This window comes from Mirounga angustirostris, unplaced genomic scaffold (genome assembly GCF_029215605.1).
Source record: "Mirounga angustirostris isolate CCGP_5_RB_7025 unplaced genomic scaffold, mMirAng1.0.hap1 SCAF_7, whole genome shotgun sequence".
NCBI lineage: Eukaryota > Metazoa > Chordata > Mammalia > Carnivora > Phocidae > Mirounga > Mirounga angustirostris.
In genome coordinates, this window is record NW_026991715.1 from 57,150,193 (window position 1) to 57,176,141 (window position 25,949).

Here is a 25,949-nt window from a genome sequence, read left to right on the forward strand (position 1 = left end):
TTTTGATCTTTGGTCTCCTTTACACTCTTAAAAATTATTGAGGAACCCAAAGTTTTTATTTATGTGACATATACTTAATTACACTTACATACTAGAAGTTAAAATAGGAAAAATTTTAAATAATCATTAATTTAAAAAGAACAGTAAAAGAACACTTATCAGATGAGCACTGAATATACAGAATTACTGAATCACTACATTATATATCTGAAACTAATTTAACTGTATATTAACTATACTGGAATTAACATAAAAAACTTAAAGTTAAATAAAAATAACAGTAATAATCCATTAACATGTGAATATATTTTTATGAAAATTTATTATATTTTACAAAATGAAAAAAAGTCAGTGAAAAGAATGGCACTATTTCACATTTTAAAAAAATATATGGCTTCATAGAAGACAGCTGTCATCTCATATCTGCTACTGCATTCAATCTTTTGCCATACTTTGTTTTATTTATAACAAAAATCTGGCCTCTCACAGATATACAGTTGGAAAAGGAAGGAGTATTTTAGTAGTCTTTTGGATAACTATAGTATCACACCAAAGCCAATATCACACCAAAACTCTAAAAGGAATAACTTCTTTAAAGGTTACTGGAAATGTAAAAATTGAAACAACACCAATGAACTTTTTGTATTCTGTCACACTATGACCCACTGGTCTACCTTGTACTTTGAATGAATCTTTCACCTGCGTGTGATTGTGACATTGTGCATTTGTCTTTTAGAAAATACTGATTCACCAAATTATGGAAATCTTCCTTATACTGATAACACTGTTAAACATCAAAAAGATCACCTTTGTAAATATTACCAATGATCTCACTGGAAAATTTTAAGTACTGGGAAGCCATCAAAGTCAAGGTGGTAAAAACAAGTTTTCCTACACTGATTTTCACATGAAAGCTTGAATTTTTCATTGGCAACAAATACCATCAGCTGTTTTCCTTGAAGTGACTGGCTTATTATTACTTCATTGATTTTCAAGAAAATGTCTGCCATATACCCAAGTGTGAATGTTATTTTGTCTGTCAATTATTCTTTCAAGTTAAAAGAAAAAGTGAGCTAATTTTCTTAAAATGTTTACAACTCAAGTCACACAAGTGCTCTCAAGACAACTACCACACTTCAGTATGCACAGAAGTACTTAGGCATACTTCCTCCATCATCACACAGCATATCAAAAAGATATATATTCAAGAGTAGAAATTTAATAAAACAAGAAGTTTTCTGCTTCATCACATGCATTAAGTAAAGCTAGCTTTTTTTCCTTCCTTTTCTTTTTTAACTGCTAGTTCATGGCATTGAATACAGCAACGGGACGCCTGGGTGGCTCAGTCGGTTAAGCATCTGCCTTCAGCTCAGGTCATGATCCCAGGGTCCTGGGATCGAGTCCCGCATCGGGCTCCCTGCTCCTGCGGGGAGCCTGCTTCTCCCTCTGCCTCTGTCTCTCTCTCTGTCTCTCATGAATAAATAAATAAAATCTTAAAAAAAAAAAAAAAAAGAAAAGAAAAATACAGCAACTACTAGTACTATCTGGTGCCACTCCCCTGATTCCTACTAAGGCTTCAGCATTTTACTTACCATTTTCTTTAGCACTCTATGTGCAAATGTCAGTACTAAGAAATAGGCAAATAATGTATTAGTATTATTATGAAAATAGTTTTGACCTCAAAGACTGTCTGGAAAGTCTCAAGGACTCCCAAGGGGTCCACAGACCATACTTTGAGAACCACAGTTTCAAAAGAACTGAAAGGATAAAGTTTTTAAAAGTATAATAGTCCTATAAAGTCTAATTTCAATAAAGTCTCCAAATCCTTCCTTCATGCTTTGCTATAAATTTTCTTTTAAAATAATATTAATAGAGAATCAACTCAATCTGAACCAATCTTTCTCATGAAATGAAGCTTATCTAGAATGTTTAAAAATAACATATTTATGCTGCTAAAGGGGCAATTATTAAAAAATACACAATAATTCTAAAACTCTTAAGACAATGAAGACTCACTTTAGAGTGCAAAATTACAAAACAAAAAAAATACTACAATTTAATAGAGCCAAAAATTAGTATACTTACTGGAACAGAGCTTCATTTTGCTCCATTTCATCTTGAGGTTGCTAGGGGGAAAAAAGGTAGTTTTCTTTTAACTGATAAATGCTAATACAATGCAACAATTAAAAATTTAACATTTAAAATAATTCTTGTGTTATTCTTTCTTAGCATCTTCTCTGCTGTAGTAAAATATATATAACATAAAATTCACCATTTTAACCATTTTTACACTTACAGTGCTGTGGCATTTTGTGCACACTGTTGTACAACCATCACCAGCATCCATCTAGAGTACTTTTTCATCTTTCCCAACTGTAACTCCACACCTACTAAGCACTAACTCCCCATTCATCCCTCTCCTAATCCCTGGTACCTACCCTGCTCCTTTCTTTCTACTACTCAGTCTCTACTGTGACTACTCTAAGTACCTAATATAAAAGGAATCATACAACATTTGTCCTTTTGTGTCTGAACTTATTTCACTTAGCATGAGGTCTTTAAGGTTCACCCCCATGTTGTACCATATTTCACTATTTCCTCCCTTTCTAATTACATTGTATGTAACACATTTTGTTTATCCACTCATCTGTTGGTAGATGCTTGGGTTCCTATCACCTTTTGGCTACTGTGAATAACGGTTCAATGAACATGGATGTACAAATATATTTTTGAGTCCCTGCTTTCACTTATTTTGGGTATAAACCCAGAAGTGGAGTTTCTGGATCATATGATAAAATGTTTAATTTTGGAGGAATCACCATACCATTTTCCACAGCAGTGGCACCATTCTACATTTCCTACCAGCCATGAGAAAGAATTCCAATTTTCCTACATCCTCACTAACACTGGTTATTTTGGGTTTTTTTTTTGGGGGGGGGGTTGATAACAGCTATCATAATGAGTGTAAGGTGGGATCTCAGGGTGGTTTTGATGTGCATTTCCCTATTGAATAATGATGGTGAACACATTTTCATGTGCTTATTGGCCACTAGTCTATCTTCTTTGGTGAAATGTCTGTTCATGCCCTTTGTCCATTTTTAAATCAGTTTGTTTGGTTTTTTTGTTGCTGAGTTGTAACAGTCTTTATATATTCTGGGTAGCAATCCCTTATGAGATACATGACTTACTCCCATTCCTTGGGTTGCCTTTTCATCTGTTGATAGTGTCCTTTAATGCACAAAGGTTTTTAATTTTCATGAGTCTAGCTTTATTTATTTTTTCTTTTGTTGCCGGGCTTTCATGTCCAAGAAATCATTGCCAAATCCAATGTTGCAATACTTTTTCCCAATGTTTTCTTCAAGGAGTTTTAGCTCTTGGTTTAGTTTTTTCCTTAATTTCTTTCCATAAAAGAATTTATGGAAATTAAATAAAGAGAAAGGATGTGTGTCCTGTTTTTATTCCTACTTCATTAGTCCATAATGGTTCTGATAAGCCATTCTTGTCAGGTTCTCAGTTCTAATATTTCTCTTGAGGGCCAAAAATCATACAACCTCTGCAATACAATGTTAAGTGCTAAATGACTTTTGCCTAATTCTCAAGTCACGCCAGAAAATCTGAAGTTGTTTCCCTCTCAAAAAAAAGATAAAATGCACTGATAAAATGACTTCATTTTAAGTTTTACAGCATACTGGCTTTCATCACTTTAAAAGGAGTCCTTACATTTAATATCTTGTTACCATCAAAGTGGATCTTTAGAAAAAGATCTCTCTTGGAGGGCCTTCTATGTTTCTATGATCAGTAACAAAGCTTTCTGAAAATAAAGCCTTTAGCATGAATTTCCAAGCATTGTTCAATCAATGAAAAGCTATAATAACAGGAAAACACAAAGTACTGTGAGAACTTCAATCTTCTCCAATGAACATTCACTGTTATTTACTGATAATGAATCTTTACATACTTCAAGGTTATCACATTGGTTCCACATACATATACTTCCCAAGCAGACCTTACAAAGCTCAGAGGCCCAGAGACAAGAAGTAAACCTAGACACTCCCAAGTATTAATTAGAGTATACTTATATGCTTACTAGATATTTCTGCATCTTCACAAAATAATTCATTCAAATACCTGTAATACCCAGTTCATTTCCCTTACTATAGATCAGTGACTTGACCCTACCTACATAAGGAAAATGCAAAAAATAAAAGATGAAGTAAAAAGGACGTTTGCTCCTGACAGCCATTTTTTTTCTTTCTTTTTTTTTTTTAAAGATTTTATTTATTTATTTGAGAGAGAGAGAATGAGAGAGAGAGCACATGAGAGGGGGGAGGGTCAGAGGGAGAAGCAGACTCCCTGCCGAGCAGGGAGCCCGATGTGGGACTCGATCCAGGGACTCCAGGATCATGACCTGAGCCGAAGGCAGTGGCTTAACCAACTGAGCCACCCAGGCGCCCCAGTCATTTTTTTTCTTTCCCCTCCTCCATAGGCAAAAATAACACTTAAGAGCTAATGCCTCTGAATATAATGGGGGCTGGAGTTGGTCATTTGTTAATTAACAAAATGCAAGGACACATTTCAATCAACTCTTTCCTAAGGGATCCAAATTGCTATCTCTCCTTTTGATTCATGTGTCTGCCATCTTTTTCCTGCCCTTACCACCCCTATATTTTGATGGTCCCTTAAGCTGTACAGGTTTTGTTTTATTTCATCTGTTGGGGATAGGGTGTAGGAGGTGAAAAAGAGTTTAAATTAATTGTGCTAATTTGGAGGATCTGGAAAAGAGGCAAATCTATTTATACATCCTCAACCAAAAATATCTGAAACCATTCTCTTCGACTGAATCGTGGATCACTGGGAGTGGAGTGGAAAAAGTCTAGACAGTCAAATCAGCCTAACCAACCCTGGCTTGCCAGGAAGCACCAGATACTCACACAAACTATCCTCACATTCAGTATAGCAGAATAAACATTCCTGGTTTTAAGTGTTTTATTTATTGATCAGTTACTGATAACATCTGTTTAAAATACTTTTCTCTCAAATTGACAGTACACAATAAAACTAGGGGACTTTAACACCCCACTTACATCAATGGATACATCTTGCGGAAAGAAATCAACAAGGAAACAATGGCTTTAAATGACACCAACAATGGCTTAGAACAGATGGACCTAACAGATATATACAGAATATTCCATCCAAAAACAGAATACATATTCTTCTCGGGCGCCTGGGTGGCTCAGTTGGTTAAGCGACTGCCTTCGGCTCAGGTCATGATCCTGGAGCCCCAGGATCGAGTCCCGCATCGGGCTCCCTGCTCGGCGGGGGGTCTGTTTCTCCCTCTGACCCTCCCCCCTCTCATGCTCTCTCTCTCTCAAATAAATAAATAAAATCTTTAAAAAAAAAAAAAAAGAATACATATTCTTCTCAAGTGCACATAAAATATTCCCCAGGATAGATCATATGTTAGGCCACAAAACAACTCTTGATTTAAAAGACGGAAATCATGGCGCACCTGGGTGGCTCAGTTGGCTAAGCATCTGTCTCTTGGTTTCAGCTCAGGTCATGGTCTCAGGATTGTGGGATTGAGCCCTGTGTCAGGCTCCTCACTGAGAAGGAAGCCTGCTTGGGATTTTCTCTGTCCCTCTCCCTCTTCTCCCCGCCCCGCCCCCTCACTCTCTCTCTAAAAAATAAATAAATAAAAATAAAATAAAAAGCTTTTATGCAGTGAAGGAAACCATTAGAATAATGAAAGGCAACCTACAGAATGAGAGAGGATATTTGCAAATTATATATTTGATAAGAAGTTAACATCCAGAATAGATAAAGAACTCATACAACTCAACAGCAAAAAACAACAAAAAAACCTAAACTAAACAGTACAATTAAAAAGTGGGCAGAGGACCCAAACAGACATTTTTTTAAAGAAGACAAACAGGTGACCAGAAGACACATGAAAAGATACACATCACTAACCATCAGGGAAATGCAAATCACAATCACAACGAGATTATCTCTTCACACCTGTCAAAATGGCTGAAACCAAAAAGACAAGAAACAACAAATGTTGGCAAGGATATGGAGAAAAGAGAACTGTCATGCACTGTCGGTGGGAATGTAAAATGGTGTAGCCACAATGGAAAACAGTGTGGAGGTTACTAAAAAAATTAAAAATAGAAGTACCATACAATCCAGTAATTCCACCTCTTGGTATTTTTCTGAAGAAAATTAAAACATGAACACACTGGAATGTTACTTTTTATCCTCAGAGGAAAAAAATGTATCTATCGTCCCTTCCTTCCTTAAGACTTTGTAGGTATCTCTGGTTAGCTGACTTATTTATGCCACAGGTGTTAACTAAATCACCCCTAATCTTTCCCCAGGGTGACTGCATTAAAAAGAAACAAATAAAAATTTGTGTATGTAAGTGTGTATACATACACATGCACTCACACACACATAAGATAATAGAAGGGACTTTCAGTAGCCCATATCTCAAATTATACCATGCAGACTAACATCTTCTTCACAAATTTAAAGTGATCTCTGACATACAATGGAGATGAAAATCATAATTATTATATTCTTTTTTTTTTTAAAGATTTTATTTATTTATTTGAGACAGAACGAGAGAGAGAGAGAGCTCATGAGAGGGGGGAGGGTCAGAGGGAGAAGCAGGCTCCCCGCCGAGCAGGGAGCCCGATGTGGGACTCGATCCAGGGACTCCAGGATCATGACCTGAGCCGAAGGCAGTCGCTTAACCGACTGAGCCACCCAGGCACCCTATTATATCATATCCTACTTTAACCTTCTGTTTCTCTCACTTCCACATCTCTACCTGAAAGAGAGAAAAGGAAAGAGAGGAAGAAATGAAATATTTTAAACATCCCCTTCTAAAACAACTGCCTTTCACCGAAGTTGCAAAGAAGAAACAGAATGACTAGCTAAGAAAGGGTAAAAACTGAGTAAGAGAAGAAAGCAGGAAAATAATACACAAAAAGAATTAATCATTAGTAATTTGCCGCTCTTTGAAATAGCATTCCCAATTTTTAGTAAGTATGTATTTAATCAATATGCTACATACCTGTAAGACTGCATTCTCACTAAGAGGCATTATCTTATTTTTACTCTTTTGCTCTTGTGGATCCTCTCTGAATTTGAACGCAAGTTGAATCTCAGGAGAAGGTGTGCCTAGAATGAAATATAATCATAAATCACTTGCAAGTTTTATTGCTCTGCTTTGACAAGGACTCTATGATTTTATAGAAACTACAAATGTCATTAAAAATTATTTTGTAAATTATAATTTCCTAACTGCCACTTTTATATATCAAAGTTTGTAAGTTATATATATATATAACTTAATATAATATATGTTATAATAAATAAAATCTTTAAGAAATAAAAAAATAAAAATAAAAACTCATAATGCTAGTATATAATCCAAAAACAGAGTTTGTATTTTTAAGATGGGAAAGTGAGCTCATATTTTAACTTTTCTTCCCTTCCCAGTTCCTAAGAAGAATCCAAAGAAATTAGTTGTTGTTTTTTGAAATTCTTTTTTTTAAAAGCAAATCTGAAGCACCAATGAGAAAAAAGGAAATATACCCACTATAGGTCAGAAGATGATAATGGATTAAAGGGAAACCAAACATTGGTAAACACTATGTCACTCTACATGGGAAAAGGAGCGGCTCCTTCAGAAATAACTATATGGATTTCTTCCATGAGAATCTCAGAAACCACCCAGCTCAGAGCAAATCCCACCAACCAAAGATGAAAGAGGATACACTGGAAGATGGCAATGGGTACTCTTCTACTTCACGGAGATTGCTATTTGTTCCAAAGGAGCTCAGAATGAATGCTATAGCCAGTTACTTTGTGTAGGAGGTATCTTCCCTACCAGATAAAGAAATATACTAAAAGCTAAGGCTGATAAAATAATGTAGTGATGGTACATTACTAAATATAGTTAAATAGAACAATGAAACAAAACAAGAAGTAGAAAACAGACCTATATATATCTGGGAAGTTAATATAAAATAATAATGGTATTTTATTTATTTTATTTTATTTTATTTTATTTTATTTATTTATTTGACAGAGAGAGACACAGCGAGAGAGGGAACACAAGCAGGGGGAGCGGGAGGGGGAGAAGCAGGCTTCCCGCCTAGCAGGGAGCCCAATGCAGGGCTTGATCCCAGGACCCTGGGATCATGACCTGAGCCAAAGGCAGCCGCTTAACGACTGAGCCACCCACGTGCCCCAATGATGGTATTTTAAACAGTGACAACGAGATGAATAAATATAACAAAGGTAACTAAAGGTAAAAGAAAAACCTTTATGGTCTTGTGGTAGATAAAATATTTCCAAATTTGAAAAAACCAAGAAACCCCAGAAGAAAAGACTGACAGGTTTTACTATGTAAAAACTTAAGGGCACCTGGGTGGCTTAGTCAGTTAAGCATCTGCCTTCAGCTCAGGTCACAATCTCAGGGTCCGGGGATCGAGCCCCGCATCGGGCTTCCTGCCCAGCAGGGAGTCTGCTTCTCCCTCTCCCTCTGCCCTTTCCCCCATGCCATCACACCCCCTACCCGCTCATGCTTGCTCTTTCTCTCTCAAATAAAATCTTAAAAAAAAAAAAAACTTAGGGACGCCTGGGTGGCTCAGTGGGTTAAGTGCCTGCCTTCAGCTCAGGTCATGATCCCAGGGTCCTGGGATCAAGTCCCACATTGGGCTCCTTGCTCAGCAGGGAGTCTGCTTTTCCCTCTGCCTGCTCGGCCTGCTCTGCCTGCCGCTGCCCCTGCTTGTGCTCTCTCTCTGACAAATAAATAAAATCTTTAAAAAATAAAAATAAGTAAATTTTAAAAAACCTTAAAATTTCTGCATACAAAATATATCATGAATAACATCAAAAGTTAACTAGGGAACTGAGTGAAACTATTGCAACATATATATGACAAAGTTTTATTATCTTTAATATATAAAATGGCCTTATAAATCAATAATAAAACGAGAATAATTTAGGAGACAAATAAGGCAATTCAGATACACAAAAACTATGAATACTCAATATTAAAATATGTCTAACCTTGGTATTCTTCAAAAATGCAAATTAAAATAATCAGATATTTTTTATTTAGTAGTTTGGCAACTGAATATATCCTTTGTTGGATCTAAAGGAAAAAGCCCTCTTTTTTAGGGGTAATATGTGTCAAGATCTGACATGTGCCCATCCTTTAAAAACAAATCTAATTTTAGCTAGTTATACTAAGGAATAATCAGAAAAGCAGGCAAAGGTGTAAATATTAGAATATTCACATTTATTACAGTATTGAGAAATACCAAAAATATTATCAATTCATTAAATAAGGGTACATTCATACAGAATAACATGTAGCAATTTAAAAGGTTGAGGAAGATCAATATATTTAACATAATACCAATTATGAAAAAAGATATTCATATTGGCATACAAAAGTCTAGAAAAATATACAAATACTAAACACTGGCAATTGTTGGGAGTAGAATTATAGGGAAGAGTAGGGGGTGGGACCTTACACTTTCTACATTATATAATTTTGTATTTAGAAAAATTTTATTCATTTAATAATTAGCAAAAGTAGTAAAAGTCTATCAATTTGGAAAAGGAAAGAAAAAGAAGAAGGAAAGCAAAGAAAAAACTTGGTTGGAATACTAAAACATACCTCTAACTTCTTCCTAGTGGTACTTTATATAACATAAGAGCAGGTTCTGGAGACTACTATTACACACTGCCTCTTCCAACTACATGTAGGAAAAATCCCTCCAAGATGAAACGGCAACTTGCCTTTGGAGTACCAAGTAAGATGATGTACAGTGAAAAGACTCTGTGAACTATATATAAAAGATCTTTGTGGTGTTTAGGAAATTTTTCTTTTTTCCCATACCTATTTTCAGACATCCTTGAAAATAAAAAATGGCTCACAAGAAGAAAGCATAAAAAGGAAATAAGGTACCCCTTAAACAGCTACTGCAAAATTTATCTTTTTGAACAGTGATGATCAGTGATACATTTTTCTAGAAGCATTTAAACTGACCTAGAAGTGGACTCAGGAAGTAGAAAAAATTGGTAGGTAAAAGGTACTTTCAAAAAATATACATACCACATATCAGTGAAATCATATGGTATTTGCCTTTTTCAGTCTGACTTCTTTCATTGAGCATAATACCCTCTCGGTCCATCCATGTTGTCACAAACGGCATGATCTCATCTTTTTCATGGCTGTGTACTATTCCACTATATATACACAGCTCATCTTCTTTATCCATTTGTCTATCAATGAACACTTAGGTTACTTCCATATCCTGGCTACTGTAAATAATGCTGCAATAAGCATAAGAGTGCACATATTTTTTTGATAGTGTTTTTATTTTCTTTGGGTAAATACCCAGTAGTGGAATTACTGGATATGCTATTACTATTTTTAATTTTTTGAGGAACCTCCACACTGTCTTCTATTGCAGTTGTACCAATTTACATTACCACCATCAGGGCACAAGGGTTCCTTTTTCTCTATATCCTCACCAACACTTGTTATTTCTTATCTTTTTGATTTTAGCCATTCTGACAGGTCTAAGGTGGTAACGCTTTGTGATTTTGATTTGCATTTCCCTGACGGTTAGTGATATTGAGCATCTTTTCATATATCTGTTGGCCATCTGTATGTCTTCTTTACAACAAATGTCTATTCGGGTCCTCTGCCCATTTTTTATTTAGATTGTTTTTTAGGTATCGAGTTGTATAAGTCGTATACATTTTAGAAATTAACCCCTTATCAGATATATCATTTGCAAATCTCTTCTCCCATTAAGTAGGTTGCCTTTCATTATGTTGTTGATTTCCTTTACTGTAGGAAAGTTTATTTTGCTGTAGTTCCAATAGCTTATTTTTGCTTTTGTTTCCCTGGTTTTTGGAGACATAACTAGCTAGAAAAATGCTGCTAGGGCCGATGTCAGAAAAATTACTGCCTGTGTTCTCTTCTAGGGTTTTTATGGTTTCAGGTCTTACAATTAAGTCTTTAATCCATTTGAGTTTATTCTTGTGTATGGTGTAAGAAATTAGTCCAGTTCTTTTGCTTGTAGCTGTCCAGTTTCCCAGCACCGTTTTTGAAAAGACTGTATTTTTCCCATTGCACATTCTTGCCTAATTTGTCATAGATTAATCGACCCTAAACGTATGGGTTTATTTCTGGGTTCTCTATTCTGTTCCATCAATCTTTTGTGCCAATACTATACTGTTTTGATTACTACAGCTTTGTAGTATACCTTGAAATCTGGGATTGTGACACTTCCAGCTTTGTTCTTCTTTCTCAAGACTGCTTTGGCTATTCAGGCTCTTTTGTGGCTCTATACATATTAGCATTTGTTCTAGTTCTGTAAAAAATGTTGTTGTTGGTATTTCAATAAGCATTCATTGACTCTGTAAATTGCTTTGGGTGACATGGACATTTTAACAATATTAATTCTTCCAATCCATGATCATGGAATATCTTTCTATTTGTGTCATCTCCAATTTCTTTCATCAGTGTTTCACAGTTTCCACAATATAGGTCTTTCACCTCCTTGGTTAAGTTTACTCGTAGGTGTTTTATTCTTTTTGCTGCAATTATGGATGGGATTATTTTCTCAATTTCTCTTTCTGCTACTTTGTTATTAGTGTATAATAAGCCAGACTAAGAAAGACAAATACCGTATGATTTCACTCATACAGGGAATCTAAAACACAGAACAAACGAATACACACACACAAAAAAAGCTGAACCAGACCTAGAAATACAGAGAACAAACGGATGGTTGCCAGAGGAGACAGGGGTTAGGAAAATGGACAAAATGAGTGAAAGGGAGTGGAAGATACAGGTTTCCAGCTATGGAATAAATAAGTCACAGTAATAGAAGCATAGCATAGGGAATATAGTTAATAATATTGTAGTAACACTGTATGTGACAGATGGTACTAAAACTGTGGTGAGCCTAGCATAACCCATAAAATTAAATCACTATGATGTACACCTGAAACTAATGTAACATCATGCATCAACTATACTCAAGTTTAAAAAATTAAATATAGGGGCGCCTGGGTGGCTCAGTTGATTAAGCTTCTGCCTTCAGCTCAGGTCATGATCTCAGGGTTCTGGGATCGAGCCCTGCATCGGGCTCCCTGCTCAGAGGGGAGCCTGCTTCTCCCTCTCCCACTCCCCTGCTTGTGTTCCCTCTCTTGCTGTGTCTCTGTCAAATGAATAAATAAAATCTTTAAAAAAAAATAAAATAAATTTAGTAAAAAAATAAAAAATAAAAAATAAAAATTAAATAAAAAATTAAATATATATAAATATACCAAGGATATTTGGTATTTCATTCTGAAATAATCAGACTGGTATTAGAAAGTACTATTCACTTTTGCAAATAAACAAGTTCTAGGGTTAAGCTGGAAATTTCTGTAAAGGGGAAGAGCTATCTGGGTGTCACTTGCATATCTCTGACGGCCTCTCTAGGAGTCATAAACATCTTCCAGAAGTTATCATTCCCTTTGCTATCCTTATAGTAATAGACCTTAGTAGACCTTAGGGTCTCTTACAGATGAGTATAAGAAACTAATTCTGTGTAAAGTTAAAAACAAAACTAACCATAAAAGGAGAAGCTGATACAATAATAACACTTGGCAAATTAAAGGGACTACTTAGTGAAAAAAAATTATTTCTCACCTTTGTACATTCCACTTATACCAGGATGGAGACTGAATTCAGATCTAAGAGATGTGTCTTGATCAAAGAACAACCTTTCAAATACCAAAACAGAAGATAGATTATGTTTCCTAAACATAGACTAACAATTTAACCACAATTTTTTATTACATCTAAACTTGCTAAAATTCTTAGTTACACCACACTATTAATATCTATACCAAAATATTTTTTCAGATGTGTACCCTTTAATTAAAAATTTATATAAGATGAAATATAAAGACTTACTTATATGGTCAAGTTTATTTTTATAATACCGTGTTATTTCTGAATACTTGGGAGTAAGGAATGAATATCAATATAGTTTCTGAACAGAGATGAAATGAGATGATTTGAGGGAACAGTGCTGGTAGGTTTTCTCCTTCACATTTGTCTATACCACAGAGAATTTGAGATTAAAATCTAAGGACTGAATCTGAGTGTATATTTTCAGAATACAAATGATAGAACTCCTTCAGATTTTGGATTCACTTCTTACTATGTTCTAAGCAGCACCAAGGTAACAAAGAGAGAAGACACACAGTCCATGCCCTCAAGAAGCTTCAAATCCAGTGACAAATACAAAACTAAAAAACAGCAATGATACACCATGGTGAGTATGCTAGTAGGCAGACTTAAGTGTTTATCTGTTCTGTTTAAAAAAAAAAAAAAACAGAATTCAAAAATAGGCAAAGGACTTGAAAAGAAATTTATCCAAAGAAGATGTACAAATGGCTAACAAGAACGCAAAAAGATGCTCAACACTACTAAATATTAGGAAAATGCAAATCAAAACCACAGTGAGATACCACATCACATCCATTAGGTTATGATCAAAAACAAAAAACAAAAACAAAACAGAAAATAACAAGTGCATTGCTGGTGGGAATGTAAAATGGTACAACCACTGTGGAAAACAGTATGGTTGTTCATCAAAAAAGAGATCTTTAATCACCATTTGATCTAGTAATTCCATTTCTGGGTACACAAAATAACTGAAAGCAGGGATTTGAAGATATTTGCACACTCCTGTTCAGAGAAGCATTATTCACAGGAGCCAAAAGGTGGAAGCAACCCAAGTGTTCATCAACAGAGAAGTAGATAAACAAAAATGCAGTACATACATGAAATGGAGTATTATTCAGCCTTAAAAAGGAAGCTTGCCATGTTGTGAAACACTCTGCGGAGAACCCCATGTAGCAAGAAACCAAGGGAGGCCTCCAGTCAACCATCAGAGAGAACTGAATCTTAACAAGCACTATACAGGAAGTGAATCCTTCTCAAGACTAGAGGGGCACCTGGGTGGCTCAGTCGATTAAGCGTCTGCCTTCTGCTAAGGTCATGATCCTGGAGTCCTAAGCTCCGCATTGGACTCCCTGCTCAGTGAGGAGTCTCCTTCTCCCTCTGCCTTTCAGCCCACTTGGGCTCTCTCTCAAATAAATAAAATCTGTAACAACAACAACAACAAAAAGACTAGAATGAGAGACGAATGCAGCCTTGTGAGTCTGTGAGCCTGATGACCCAGTTAAGCCACTCCTGAATTTCTGACCCACAGAAACTACAAGATAATAAATGTTTACTGTTATAAGTTGCTAAGTTTTGGACTAAGTTTTTCTACAGCAAAGGAAAACTAAACAGATTGTTGTCACATTTCCCCAACTATTTGTTTTTAGTTGTTTTGTTCAAATTAAGATCCAAACAAGGTGCCCACATTGCTTTTGGTTGCTATATCGAAGTATCTTTTTAAATACATAAATTACCCCCCTCCCACTGCAATTTAATAGTTGAAGTAACTGGACTGTTTTTTTCCTGCAGTCTCCCACATTTTGAATTTTCTAACTGCATGTCATTTAACAGGTTCTTCCATCCCATATACCTCCTATAAACTGGTTATTAGAGCTAGAAGTTTTATCTATCAAGTTAACTAGGGGTGGGAGGCATGTGTGTACTTCCTACAGGAAATAATAAAGTATGTATTGAGAAAGGTAGTCTTGTGCATAGTCTTTCAGCCCCCCTTCAGCCTTGGGCCTAGAACACTTTCTTACCAAGATTTAGAGTCCTCCCAGCCTTATTACCTTGAATGAGAATACCTAGCCCAAGCCTGGACTTATTACCTTGAATGAGAATACCTTTCCCAGTTTCAGACTTGGTTTGTACTCCTTTGCTGTGAAAGTTGTGTGTGTCATAGGTTACCTAGAAAACCCCACTAATATATATGTCCTCTGTTGGGACAAGATGAAGTCATTCTGTGGCACAAGAGGAGTGTGTACAGACCAATGGCCTGCATCAACTGCAGTGAGTGACTGCTAGCTGTGGGGGCCAATACCTACTACTGAAGCTGATCTTGTTTTGTCTCTTCTCTATGTGAGTAAAGTATTGTTCTAGCCTGCCACCACCTAGATCTTGGACTTCCAGCCTCCAGAACCATAAGAAAATGCATTTCTGTTGGTTAAGCCATCCAGTCTGTGGTATTTTTATGGCAGCCTGAGCAAACTAATACACAACTAGTCTTCCCAACTTCCCAAAATAAGATATCATATCGTATTTAGATATCATATAATATTTAGAGTCCACAATACTAATATTATCATTAACAGTATGATTACTGAAGTTACTTTGCAATTATTTATGTCCTTGGAGTATATCTTATCTGGCATGTATAGATTAATTCTATGTTTAAAAGGCACTTAGTTCCTTTTGGTGCAATTATGCCATCAAGTCAATATATAATTAGGTTCACCTGTTTAATCTTGCTTTTTTATTTTTGCTTTTTAGAAAGTTTTTCGGGGAGCCTGGGTGGCTCAGTCGTTAAGCGTCTGCCTTCGGCTCAGGTCATGATCCCGGGGTCCTGGGATCGAGCCCCGCATCGGGCTCCCTGCTCCGCGGGAAGCCTGCTTCTCCCTCTCCCTCTCCCCCTGCTTGTGATCCTGCTCTCACTGTGTCTCTCTCTGTCAAATAAGTAAATAAAATCTTTAAAAAAAAAAAAAAAGTTTTTCATGTTGGTTTAATTTTGTTTTATAATTATGTAAACCATAAATGTATAAGACAAGATCTATTTAGAGAAGTCTAGTCTTTCTTGTCTTTTCACCCATCTGTTCTCTCACTTCCCATTTTTTTAAATTGTATGGTTTATCCTTCCAATGTGTTTTTGAAAATATAAGCAATATGAGTATACATGCCGTCACCCAGTCTTAGGTAAGCAGTAACATTCTATATATATCTTTCTCTCTTTTTTTTTTCTTAACAATAAATCCAGTAGATTGATCAGTCTAGGGGAAAGAGACTTTCTTCATTCCTCTTTATTAATTCATAGTATACCACTGTGTGGATTCTCACACACTTTTTAAAAAATATTTATTCATCTAAGTAATCTCTATACCCAACATGGGGCCTGAACTCACAACCCTGAAATTAAGAGTCGCACTTCCAACTGAGCCAGCCAGGCACTCCTATTCTCAGTTTTAAAATCTTAGTAAAAGATGATTGTGGAAGTTTAAAAAAAAAAAATGGGGAGAGAGTAAGAAAATTTACAGAACTACCGTGTTTTCCATTCCCAAACACAAATATACATCACATATATAATTTCACATACATTATGAAGAACAGGTTACTAAGAAAAATAAGTCATCAATAACAACAACAACAACAACAAAACCCATACCTCCTAATGGTTCTCAGCACCAGCAAAACTAATAATGAAAAGGACTCCAGTCCTTAATCTAACACACCCTCTGTGAGAGTCAATGGTGGCTCCTGTTATAGGAGAAAAAGCATCTTTTTTGGCTCAATTACTACTGGCCATTACCAAGGATTGAAAATTTTATTATTCAAATACGGGTAATACCGTTACTATAGCACATTTTTCTAAGAAGTAAAAATATCTAGGGATGCCTGGGTGGCTCACTTGCTTTAGTGTCTTCCTTCCGCTCAGGTCATGATCCCAGGGTCCTGGGATGGAGTCCCACATCAGGCTTCTTGCTTGGCAGAGAGCCTGCTTCTCCTGCCTGCAGCTCCCCGTTAGTGCTCATGCTCTCTCTCTCCCCTCTTCTCTCTCTGACAAATAAATAAAATCTTAAAAAAAAAAAGAAGTAAAAAAATCTATTCATCTTAATGTCCCTAAAAATCAGAATTATTTTACTTTTTAAAATTTTTGACGTTTTTTTTTTTTTAATCTAAAAATAACACAAAAAAGGCAGGAAGGAATTGTGGATCCTAATGGGACTGTTCTATATCTTCATTGTGGTAATGGTTATTACACAACTGTATGTGTTTATCAAAACACCCAGAACTGTACATTAAAAAGAATGAATTCTGCTGTATGTAATTTGCATCTTAATAAAAAAGTGAAAAAAGTAACACGATGATGTTAATTTTCCATAAATAAATTTATAAATTTAACTTTATACCAATAAAAATACCAAGACTTTTTTTTTTTTTTTTTTAAGTTTTTTTTTTTAAGATTTTATTTATTCACCCGACAGAGAGAGAGAGAGACAGCGAGAGAGGGAACACAAGCAGGGGGAGAGGGAGAAGCAGGCTTCCCGCGGAGCAGGGAGCCCGATGTGGGGCTCGATCCCAGGACCCCGGGATCATGACCTGAGCCGAAGGCAGATGCCCAACGACTGAGCCACCCAGGCGCCCAATACCAAGACTTCTTATTGAACTAGACAACTGATTCTAAAGTTCATGTGGTAAAATAAATAAGAACAGCCAGGAAAATGTTTTAAAATAACAGTAAAGAGGTAATAACCAAAAGGACATTAAAATATTTTTGGATATAAAATGTTTTTAAAATGCGAAACTAGCACATAAAATGACAGACCAATGAACAGAATAAAATCTCCTAAATAAACTCACATACATATAAGAATTTAGTATATTAAAAAGGCGGCATCTCAAATCAGAGAAAAAGATAGGATTTCTAAAAAAAATAATAATATTGGGACAATGAAGGAGACATCTGGAAAATAATTTAGTTGTATCCATACTTGACACTGTACTCCAGAAAAATCCCACATGACTCAAAATGTAAATTTTTTTTTTTTAATTTGACAGAGAGACAGCGAGAGAGGGAACACAAGCAGGGGGAGTGGGAGAGGGAGAGGGAGAAGCAGGCTTCCGGCCGAGCAGGGAGACCGATGCACGGCTCGATCCCAAGACCCTGGGATCATAACCTGAGCCGAAGGCAGACGCTTAACGACTAAGCTACCCAGGCATCCCTCAAAATGTAAATGTTTAAAATGAAACAAAAAGTATAAAAGAAACCAAGGAGGGATTCTTTTATCATTGTGAAGGAAAAAAAGCCTTTCTAATTATGAGATAAACCCAAATAATTCAATTATTAAGATTACAAACACCCAAACCCTTTGACAGAGTACTTCTCTGTCAAAATAAACAATTTTATATATGTTTGAGAACATATATACATAACTTAGAAAATATCTCTGGGAGGACAAAAAATCAAATATATTGGTTGCCTGTGGAAAAGAAGGCTGAGTGGCTGAGGAGATAGGGATGAGAAGGAGATTTTTACTATACACCTTTTTATACTTAAAAAAAAACTTTCCTGAACCATGTAAATATATTACCTATTCACAAAATCTGTAGAAAATGTGGGCAATAAAGAGAAGTATAAATAATAAGATAGAAATCCCCTATAATTCTACCTGTATTAAGACTTTGGTGGACTTCCTTTCAGCTTTCTATGGAGGCTTATCTATGATAGAACCACAAATTCTTTCACAAAGTTTGGATCAATCTGTAGAAAGTTTTAGAAACTACATTTTGCACTTAACATTATATTTAAATATTTGCAATGTCACTAAAATTCTTCTTAAAACCATTAAATATTGATAATACTCCCTCATAAGGATATATGATTTATTTATTTAAGCATGAGGGTATAATTTATTTAAGCATTATATAATTCCAAAACATTTGTTTTTAATTTTTCATTATTGCAAATGCCTCTGAGATAATTTCCTTATACATAAATTTTTGTGTTGTTTTTTTTTTTTTTTTCCCTTTAAGAAAGGAGTCAGGGCTATTTTTAATACTAAAAGGAAAATGAAGAGTGTGGCCCAGAAAAATTACTTATCCATGTTCAGTCAATAAATTAACTGAAAATAGACATTAAGTTCTAGTCAAACTACTAGACTACATTAATAACTAATACTCTAAAAGTCACTGACCACTTCATTATAGATGCAGTATTTTAATAATAAAATTTAACTTTGAAATACTGGAAATGAGATAGTACCAAGTACTAACAATAGAAAAGGAAGTAGAAATTAGATGGCTGGGTTAAAAGGAAAACTTCTTTAAGAAAAAAGGGGCGGGGGGCGCCTGGGCGGTTCAGTCGTTAAGCATCCATCTTAGGCTCAGGTCATGATCCCAGGGTCCTGGGCTTGAGCCCCACATCAGGCCTGCTTCTCCCTCTCCCACTCCCCCTGCCTGTGTTCCCTCTCTCGCTGTGTCTCTCTTTGTCAGATAAATAAATACAATCTTTAAAAAAAAAAAAAAAGGAAAACTTGCAGGCAAAAATCTGAAATTTTCAAATAATTTTCACTGTTTTGTTAAAAGTAGAATAAAATTTGGGGGGACAACTGGGGTTTCAACTTTCTATGTTATCAACGTTTTGATAGCACAGTCCTAATGTTATGCTAAGGCTTTGATTCATTAAAAAATCTAATTAATTATCCTTTCAGTTTAACAGTTCTAAACATAGTACTTGGCACCACTGTGCTTTATCATTGGAGTTGCCACCATTTTGATATACACCCTGACCAAAATGTTGCCTTTTGTTTTTTAAAGATTTATTTTTGTTTTATTTATTTTCCATCCACTGTTTTTTATTTAAATTCAATTAACTAACATATAATGTATTATTGATTTCAGAGGTAGAGGTCAGTGATTCATCAGTCTTATATACTACCCAGTGCTCATTACATCATGTGCTGCCCTCCTGAAGATTTATTTGAGCAAGAGCGCATGATTGAGGGGAGGAGCAGAGGAAGAGAGAAAATCTCAAGCAGACTCGCCACTGAGTGTGCAGCCCAAGGTGGGGCTCAATCTCACGACCCATGAGATCATGACCTGAGCCAAAATTATGAGTCGGACGCTTAAATGACTGAGCTACCAAGAGCCCCCCAAATGTTGCTTTCTTTAGCCAATTTACTGTGGTTATTAAATCCTTGTCTCCTTGTACTTTGCTTTCTTTTCCTCCTTCCCCAGGTATATCCTTTGTAACAAGTATTTTTCTATCTAGACAATTCACATGAAGACAGTGTTGGTCTGACTGGAGGGACAGAATTAACACTCATCTTGCAGGGTAATTATGTTGAATTAGCTTTTTACTATATGCAATTATAATGTTCAGAAGACATGTGACCTGAACACATACGCAAATCCATGTAACAATGAACTAAGGTGGTTCTGTTTAAATCTATTGAATAGGATTAATTTGAGATATATCCCTTCATGTTATAGAGCAGTTAACCTAACCAGAGGCTGTAACAGAATACAAGGTTGGTAAAAAGTTCCCAGGGCACATATAGAAAAAAAGGATCATGCCTTTTAGAAAACAAATTACAAGCTAACAAAATATTACTACTCAGCAACTTGAATTTTTATAAAAGATGAATAGCAACACCTACCAAGCCACAAAAAAAGACTGGATGCAGGGTGCCTGGGTGGCTCAGTCGGTCAAGCATCTGCCTTCGGCTCAGGTCATGATCTCAGGGTCCTGGGATTGAGCCCTATGGTGGGTTCCCTACTCAGTGGGGAGTCTGCTTCTCCCTCTGCCCCTCCCCTTGCTTGTGCTCTCTCTCTCTCTCTCAAATAAATAAATAAAATCTTTAAAAAAAAAAAAACACTGGATGCATTTTTGGACATGGTTTTGAGGGAAGGCTAGGACTAAATCCAGACTCTCAAAGAGTGTTTTTCAGACACAGTTAACACACCTGGCAGCCTGGTTCTTTATAATTAGCCCTGCCTTTCCTAATCCCAAAGGTGATCAAACCCTTTCTCCAGTCTTAGCAAAAAGACCTTTTTTTTTTTTAAGATTTTATTTTTATTTATTTTGACAGAGAGAGAGACAGTGAGAGAGGGAACACAAGCGGGGGGAGTGGGAGAGGGAGAAGCAGACTCGCCGCTGAGCAGTGAGCCCGATGCGGGGCTTGATCCCAGGACCCTGGGATCATGACCTGAGCCGAAAGCAGACGCTTAACCACTGAGCCACCCAGGCGCCCAGCAAAAAGACCTTAATAGCTGCAACACTTATGGATTTTTTAGCTATGGGATGCCTGGGTGGCTCAGTCAGTCAAAGGGTTAAGAGAGAGAAGGAAATAAAAGAGATGCTCTCCATACTCTTGAGCATGTGGTTCCTCTAGCAAGAGAGACAGGTTCTCTCTTGGGTTTTAAGTGCCCAAATTGCCACGATTGGTAGCAGTATATTTCTGAGGCTAAAGAGAGAATGGCCTTAGTTGCAAGGGACTGCTCTGAAGTAAGAAAGCCCAGAGAAATCTTTCTGGTCATATGAACCAGCATGTGGGTATGGGGAAGGAAGGGTGCATGAGACTCCTGCAGGTAAAAAAAAAAAAAAGAGCAGAAAAGGGGAATCACCTAATTCTATATATGATTCAACATGTCTTAGGCTCAACCCTGAGCTGTCCACATGTAAAGCAGATTCAAAGAAACATGACAAAGACTTTGAGAACTGAACTATGATATTAACTACTGCTCAAGTTCCAGATTAACCCGAGTGGTACGAGTCAGACTCAAAAAGCATAGTAAAGGCTCTGAAAATTGGACTGATATAATCACCACCCACAGGAGGCAAAACAGAACGTGCAGTGAGAACCTAACTCATTAGGCTAATTGCCTGTCAAAACAAAAATCAACCCTGTAGAGGATTTTAACAGGACCAATAATCCAGAACATAAGATTCAAAATACATAGGATATAATCCACAATTACTCAACATGCAAAGAACAGGAAAATCGAATTCTTGGGAGAAAAGATAATTTTTTTTAAAAAGATTTTTTATTTATTCACCTGACAGATAAAGACATAGCGAGAGAGGGAACACAAGCAGGTGGAGTGGGAGAGGGAGAAGCAGGCCTCCTGCCGAGCAGGGAGCCCGATGCGGGGCTCGATCCTAGGACCCTGAGATCATGACCTGAGCCGAGAAGGCAGACGCTTAATGACCGAGCCACCCAGGTGCCCTGAGAGAAAAGATAATTAACAGATGCCAACCACACCCCCATGACCAAAATGTTGGAATGACAAGACAAAGACTTTAAAGCACTTATCTATGAGATAAAGGTAAACACTCATAAAATAGATGAAAACACTGAAGTTTTCAGCAGAGATATAAAAACTATAAAGAATCAATGGAAATTTTAGAAGAGAAAATTATAATATCTGAAATTAAAAATTCACTGGATGGGCTCAACAACAGAATGGAGATGATAAAGGAGAGTAAGTAACTTCAGAGATAGAGCAACAGAATTTATAGTCTGAAGAACTGAGAGAAGAAAATTAAAACAGCTTCAGGGGGGTGCCTGGGTGGCTCAGTTGGTTAAGCGACTGCCTTCGGCTTGGGTCATGATCACGGAGTCCTGGGGTCGAGTCCCACATTGGGCTCCCGGCTCAATGGGGAGCCTGATTCTCCCTCTGACCCTCTTCCCTCTCATGCTGTTTCTCTCTCTCTCTCTCTCAAATAAATAAATAAAATCTTGAAAAAAAAGTTTCTTTAAAAAAACAAACAAAAAAAACCAGCTTCAGGGATTTGGGAAATAGTATCAAAAGGTCTAACATTCATATCATTTGAAGTCCCAGAAGAGAGAAAGAAGGGCGCCTGGGTGGCTCAGTCGTTAAGCATCTGCCTTCAGCTCAGGTCATGATCCTGGGGTTCTGGGATCGAGCCCCACACTGGGCTCTCTGCTCAGCGGGAAGCCTGCTTCTCCCTCTCCCACACCCCCTGCTTGTGTTCTCTCTGTCTCTCTGTCAAATAAATAAAATCTTAAAAAATTTTTTTTAAAAGAGGAGAAAGAAATTGGTATAGAAAAAAATATACAAAGCAATCATGACAGAAAACTTCCCAAGTTTGCTAAAAGACAAATTTATATATTCAATAAGCTCAATGAACCCCAAACAGGAAAAACACACACACACAAAATCATGCCCAGACATACTGTAATCAAACTGCTGAGAACCAAAGATGGGGGAAAACTGAAATCAGACAGATAAAAAAAACATGACACATTATACATATAAGAATAGTGATTTAAATGGGTGAGAGGACTTAACCACAAAGGGGCAGCACAGGGAGGTTTTTTTGGAGTGATGGAACTATTCTGGATTTTAACTGTGATGGTTGTTATAAGACTCACTGTATTCGTCGAAATGATGCCTGTACAGCAAGAGCGAATATTACTGTGTGTATATATAAATGAGCCAAAAACCTGGGTATCATCATCTCTGCTCTAAATAATTCCAACTTTAACCTGGAACCTTGCTAGAAATGCAGAATTTCAGATCCCACCCCAGAACTCCTGAATTGGAACTCCCCATTTTAATGGGATTCTGGAGTGATTTTATAACGGTATTAAATTTATTTAAAGATTTTATTTATTTATTTGACAGAGAGAGAGAATACAAGCAGGGGGAGCAGAAGTGGGAGAGGGAGTAGCAGGCTCCCCGCCGAGCAGGGAGCCTGATGCGGGGCTTGATCCCAGGACCCTGGGATCATGACCTGAGCCGAAGGCAGAAGCTTAACCAACTGAGCCACCCAGGCGCCCCAAGGGTATTAAAATTTGAAAAGCCCTGCTCTAGGGCATGCTCGAGGGAACGAAAATCTGATTATGCTTCTCCTCCACTTAACATTTTACAAAAGACACAGGCAGGATATATGAGGCCTTACATGACCTCACCCTACCTTCCTCTCCAGGCTCATCTTTCACCACTCCCCACCTCACCATTTAACACTTCACTTGAGTAAGAATTAACTATTTGTACATTCCAGCACACAACACAATGCTATGTCCCCTTTACCCATGCATTTCCCTCAGCCTAGAACACCTCTTCTTCATCTGCCTAATTCCTAAACCACCTTCAAGCCTCTATTCAGAAGTCAACTGTACCAATCTCTAAGGACTACCTGGGCTCCTAAACCAGCCAAAGCATACTTCCATCCCTGGACTATCGCATTTTATTGAAATTATCTGCCTATAAAAAAAGAAAGAAAGGGGGCGCCTGGGTGGCTCAGTCATTAAGCGTCTGCCTTCGGCTCAGGTCATGATGCCAGGGTCCTGGGATCGAGCCCCGCATCGGGCTCCCTGCTCTGCGGGGAGCCTGCTTCTCCCTCTCCCACTCCCCCTGCTTGTGTTCCCTCTCTTGCTGTCTCTCTCTGTCAAATAAATAAAATCTTTTAAAAAAAAAGAAAGAAAGAAAGAAATTATCTGTTTATGTGTCCTCCCTGGCCTGTAGGTTTCTCAAAGACTCATCTCTTCTATAGTTCCCCTGGATCTAGCATACCTGGAGAACTAGGTATGTCCAAGGTTTTGATGAACTGAACCACCATCTTTTTTGGATTCTTATAAAACTATTCGTTTCCAATTTAGTAGTAAACAGTTCCCCCATCACACATTCTTTTCCTAAAATTATGTTAACCATCTCCTAGATCAGAGCTTCCAGTTGCTTTTAAAGCAAAATGCATTTCAGAAATCTAGACCCAACACTTTTTTTGCCTGTACAAAAGGACTTACCCTAGGCTAAAAGGAAAGGGTTTTGTTTGTTTCTGGTTTTTTGGGGTTTTTTTTAGATGCCATAAAGCCATCTACCATAAAGCTCATTTTGTCCTAAATTGGAGGCTGGGGGGATTGTGTTTCGTTTATTTACAAGTTCTTAGCTCACGCCTGGCTACCTCACAAGACTCGAATTCCGCCTGCCATTCCACATTCATCTGGTAATAATTTCTACTCAGTCTGCGAGGGCCACTCCACCTCCAGTACCCAGCACAATGGCGGGCGCCTTGTCCAAGGCCTGGCGCCAACGGTGGTCACCTTCTCCAGGGCAGCTCCTCATCATCCAGGTCGCTCTCCGTCACCGACCCGTCTATCACAGTTTCATCACTGTCCCAGTCTGGGGCCTGGGCGCCTCCCTCCATCTTCGCCTCACGTCCGGAGCCTTGTTTAGTCTCCTTCTCTAACGCCCCGCTTCCTGCGAAAAGAAAGGGCACGCTGAGGGTCGGGGGGGAACTTTGAGCGAAATATGAAATTCGAGGCGAGACGCGGGAGACATGCCTGGAACAGAGCAGCAGCGACGCTCGTCGTCGGGGACGCGGTCCCGCTCGGCCCCCCGCCGCACGCCGCCGGCAGGGAGAGCCGCCCGCCGCACGTCTCAGCCGCGCGCGGCCCCGCCCCCCGACGCCGGTGGCCGGAAGTGCCTGGCGGAGCGCCCGCCCGCTCCGGGTTTCCCGGCCGCCTGGGGCGTGGCGCCCCCCGCCGCATCCGCTTTCCGTGCTTTCTCACCTATTCGTTCGCTGGGCGGAGTGACTGGGGTTGCGGTTGAGGGGACCAGAAAGGCAGCGCTGCCACAGACAAGACCGCAGTCCGAGCCTGCCTAACGCCACCGGCAGGAGGGAGACTTAGGTCACCTTACCTGCAGTGCGCCTCGTACTTGTGAGACCCAGACCTGGAAAGAACTGTCGGCTCCTGCCCGATCCGGTAGCCCCCGCTGTCCGTCTGACATTCTGAAGCCAGAATGTTACCTTACACCGGAAGAGTGTTTGTTGCAGTCCACCAAGTGCTGCCTTTCTCCTTAATTCCTTTGACACCCCTTCCTCGAGTGTCCTTTGAGGTAGGCAAAACAAACATGTTTATCCTAAGTTTATAGATCATCAACCCACCTAACTGATGTATTTTGTATTTGTATTTTTCCCTCATTAACTCTTTAATTGCCTTGAAATACAGGTTGTGTAGCTAGAGGAGAATAAATGCTTTATTTTTTTTTCCTGTATAAATTTTTAGTATGATAGTGTCTAGCAACTTCCAAGAATAGCCAATTATGACTTTTGAATGAAGTACTAGATTTTTATATATTTGAACATTCAAAACAAAACCAAGTGAACTCCATTTGCCAAGAGAGGTAGATTAAGGATGAGAACTCCTTCCCCCATCAAGTGTTTAGT

At 37.8% G+C, this 25,949-nt stretch overlaps 1 protein-coding gene across 1 annotated transcript in view; it reads right to left on the minus strand.

The window, feature by feature from the left end:
* The window catches only part of ANKRD31 (ankyrin repeat domain 31), a 142,736-nt gene extending 117,434 nt beyond the window's left edge, over positions 1-25,302 (minus strand). The window contains exons 1-4 of the mRNA XM_064596246.1: positions 24,823-25,302; positions 12,740-12,813; positions 7,082-7,188; positions 2,086-2,126 (exon numbers count right to left, since the gene is read on the minus strand). Of these exons, the coding sequence (XP_064452316.1) occupies positions 2,086-2,126; positions 7,082-7,188; positions 12,740-12,813; positions 24,823-24,926 (326 nt within the window). The 5' untranslated portion in view covers positions 24,927-25,302. The remainder of the gene's footprint in view (positions 1-2,085; positions 2,127-7,081; positions 7,189-12,739; positions 12,814-24,822) is intronic.
* Between the last annotated feature and the right edge of the window lie 647 nt (positions 25,303-25,949).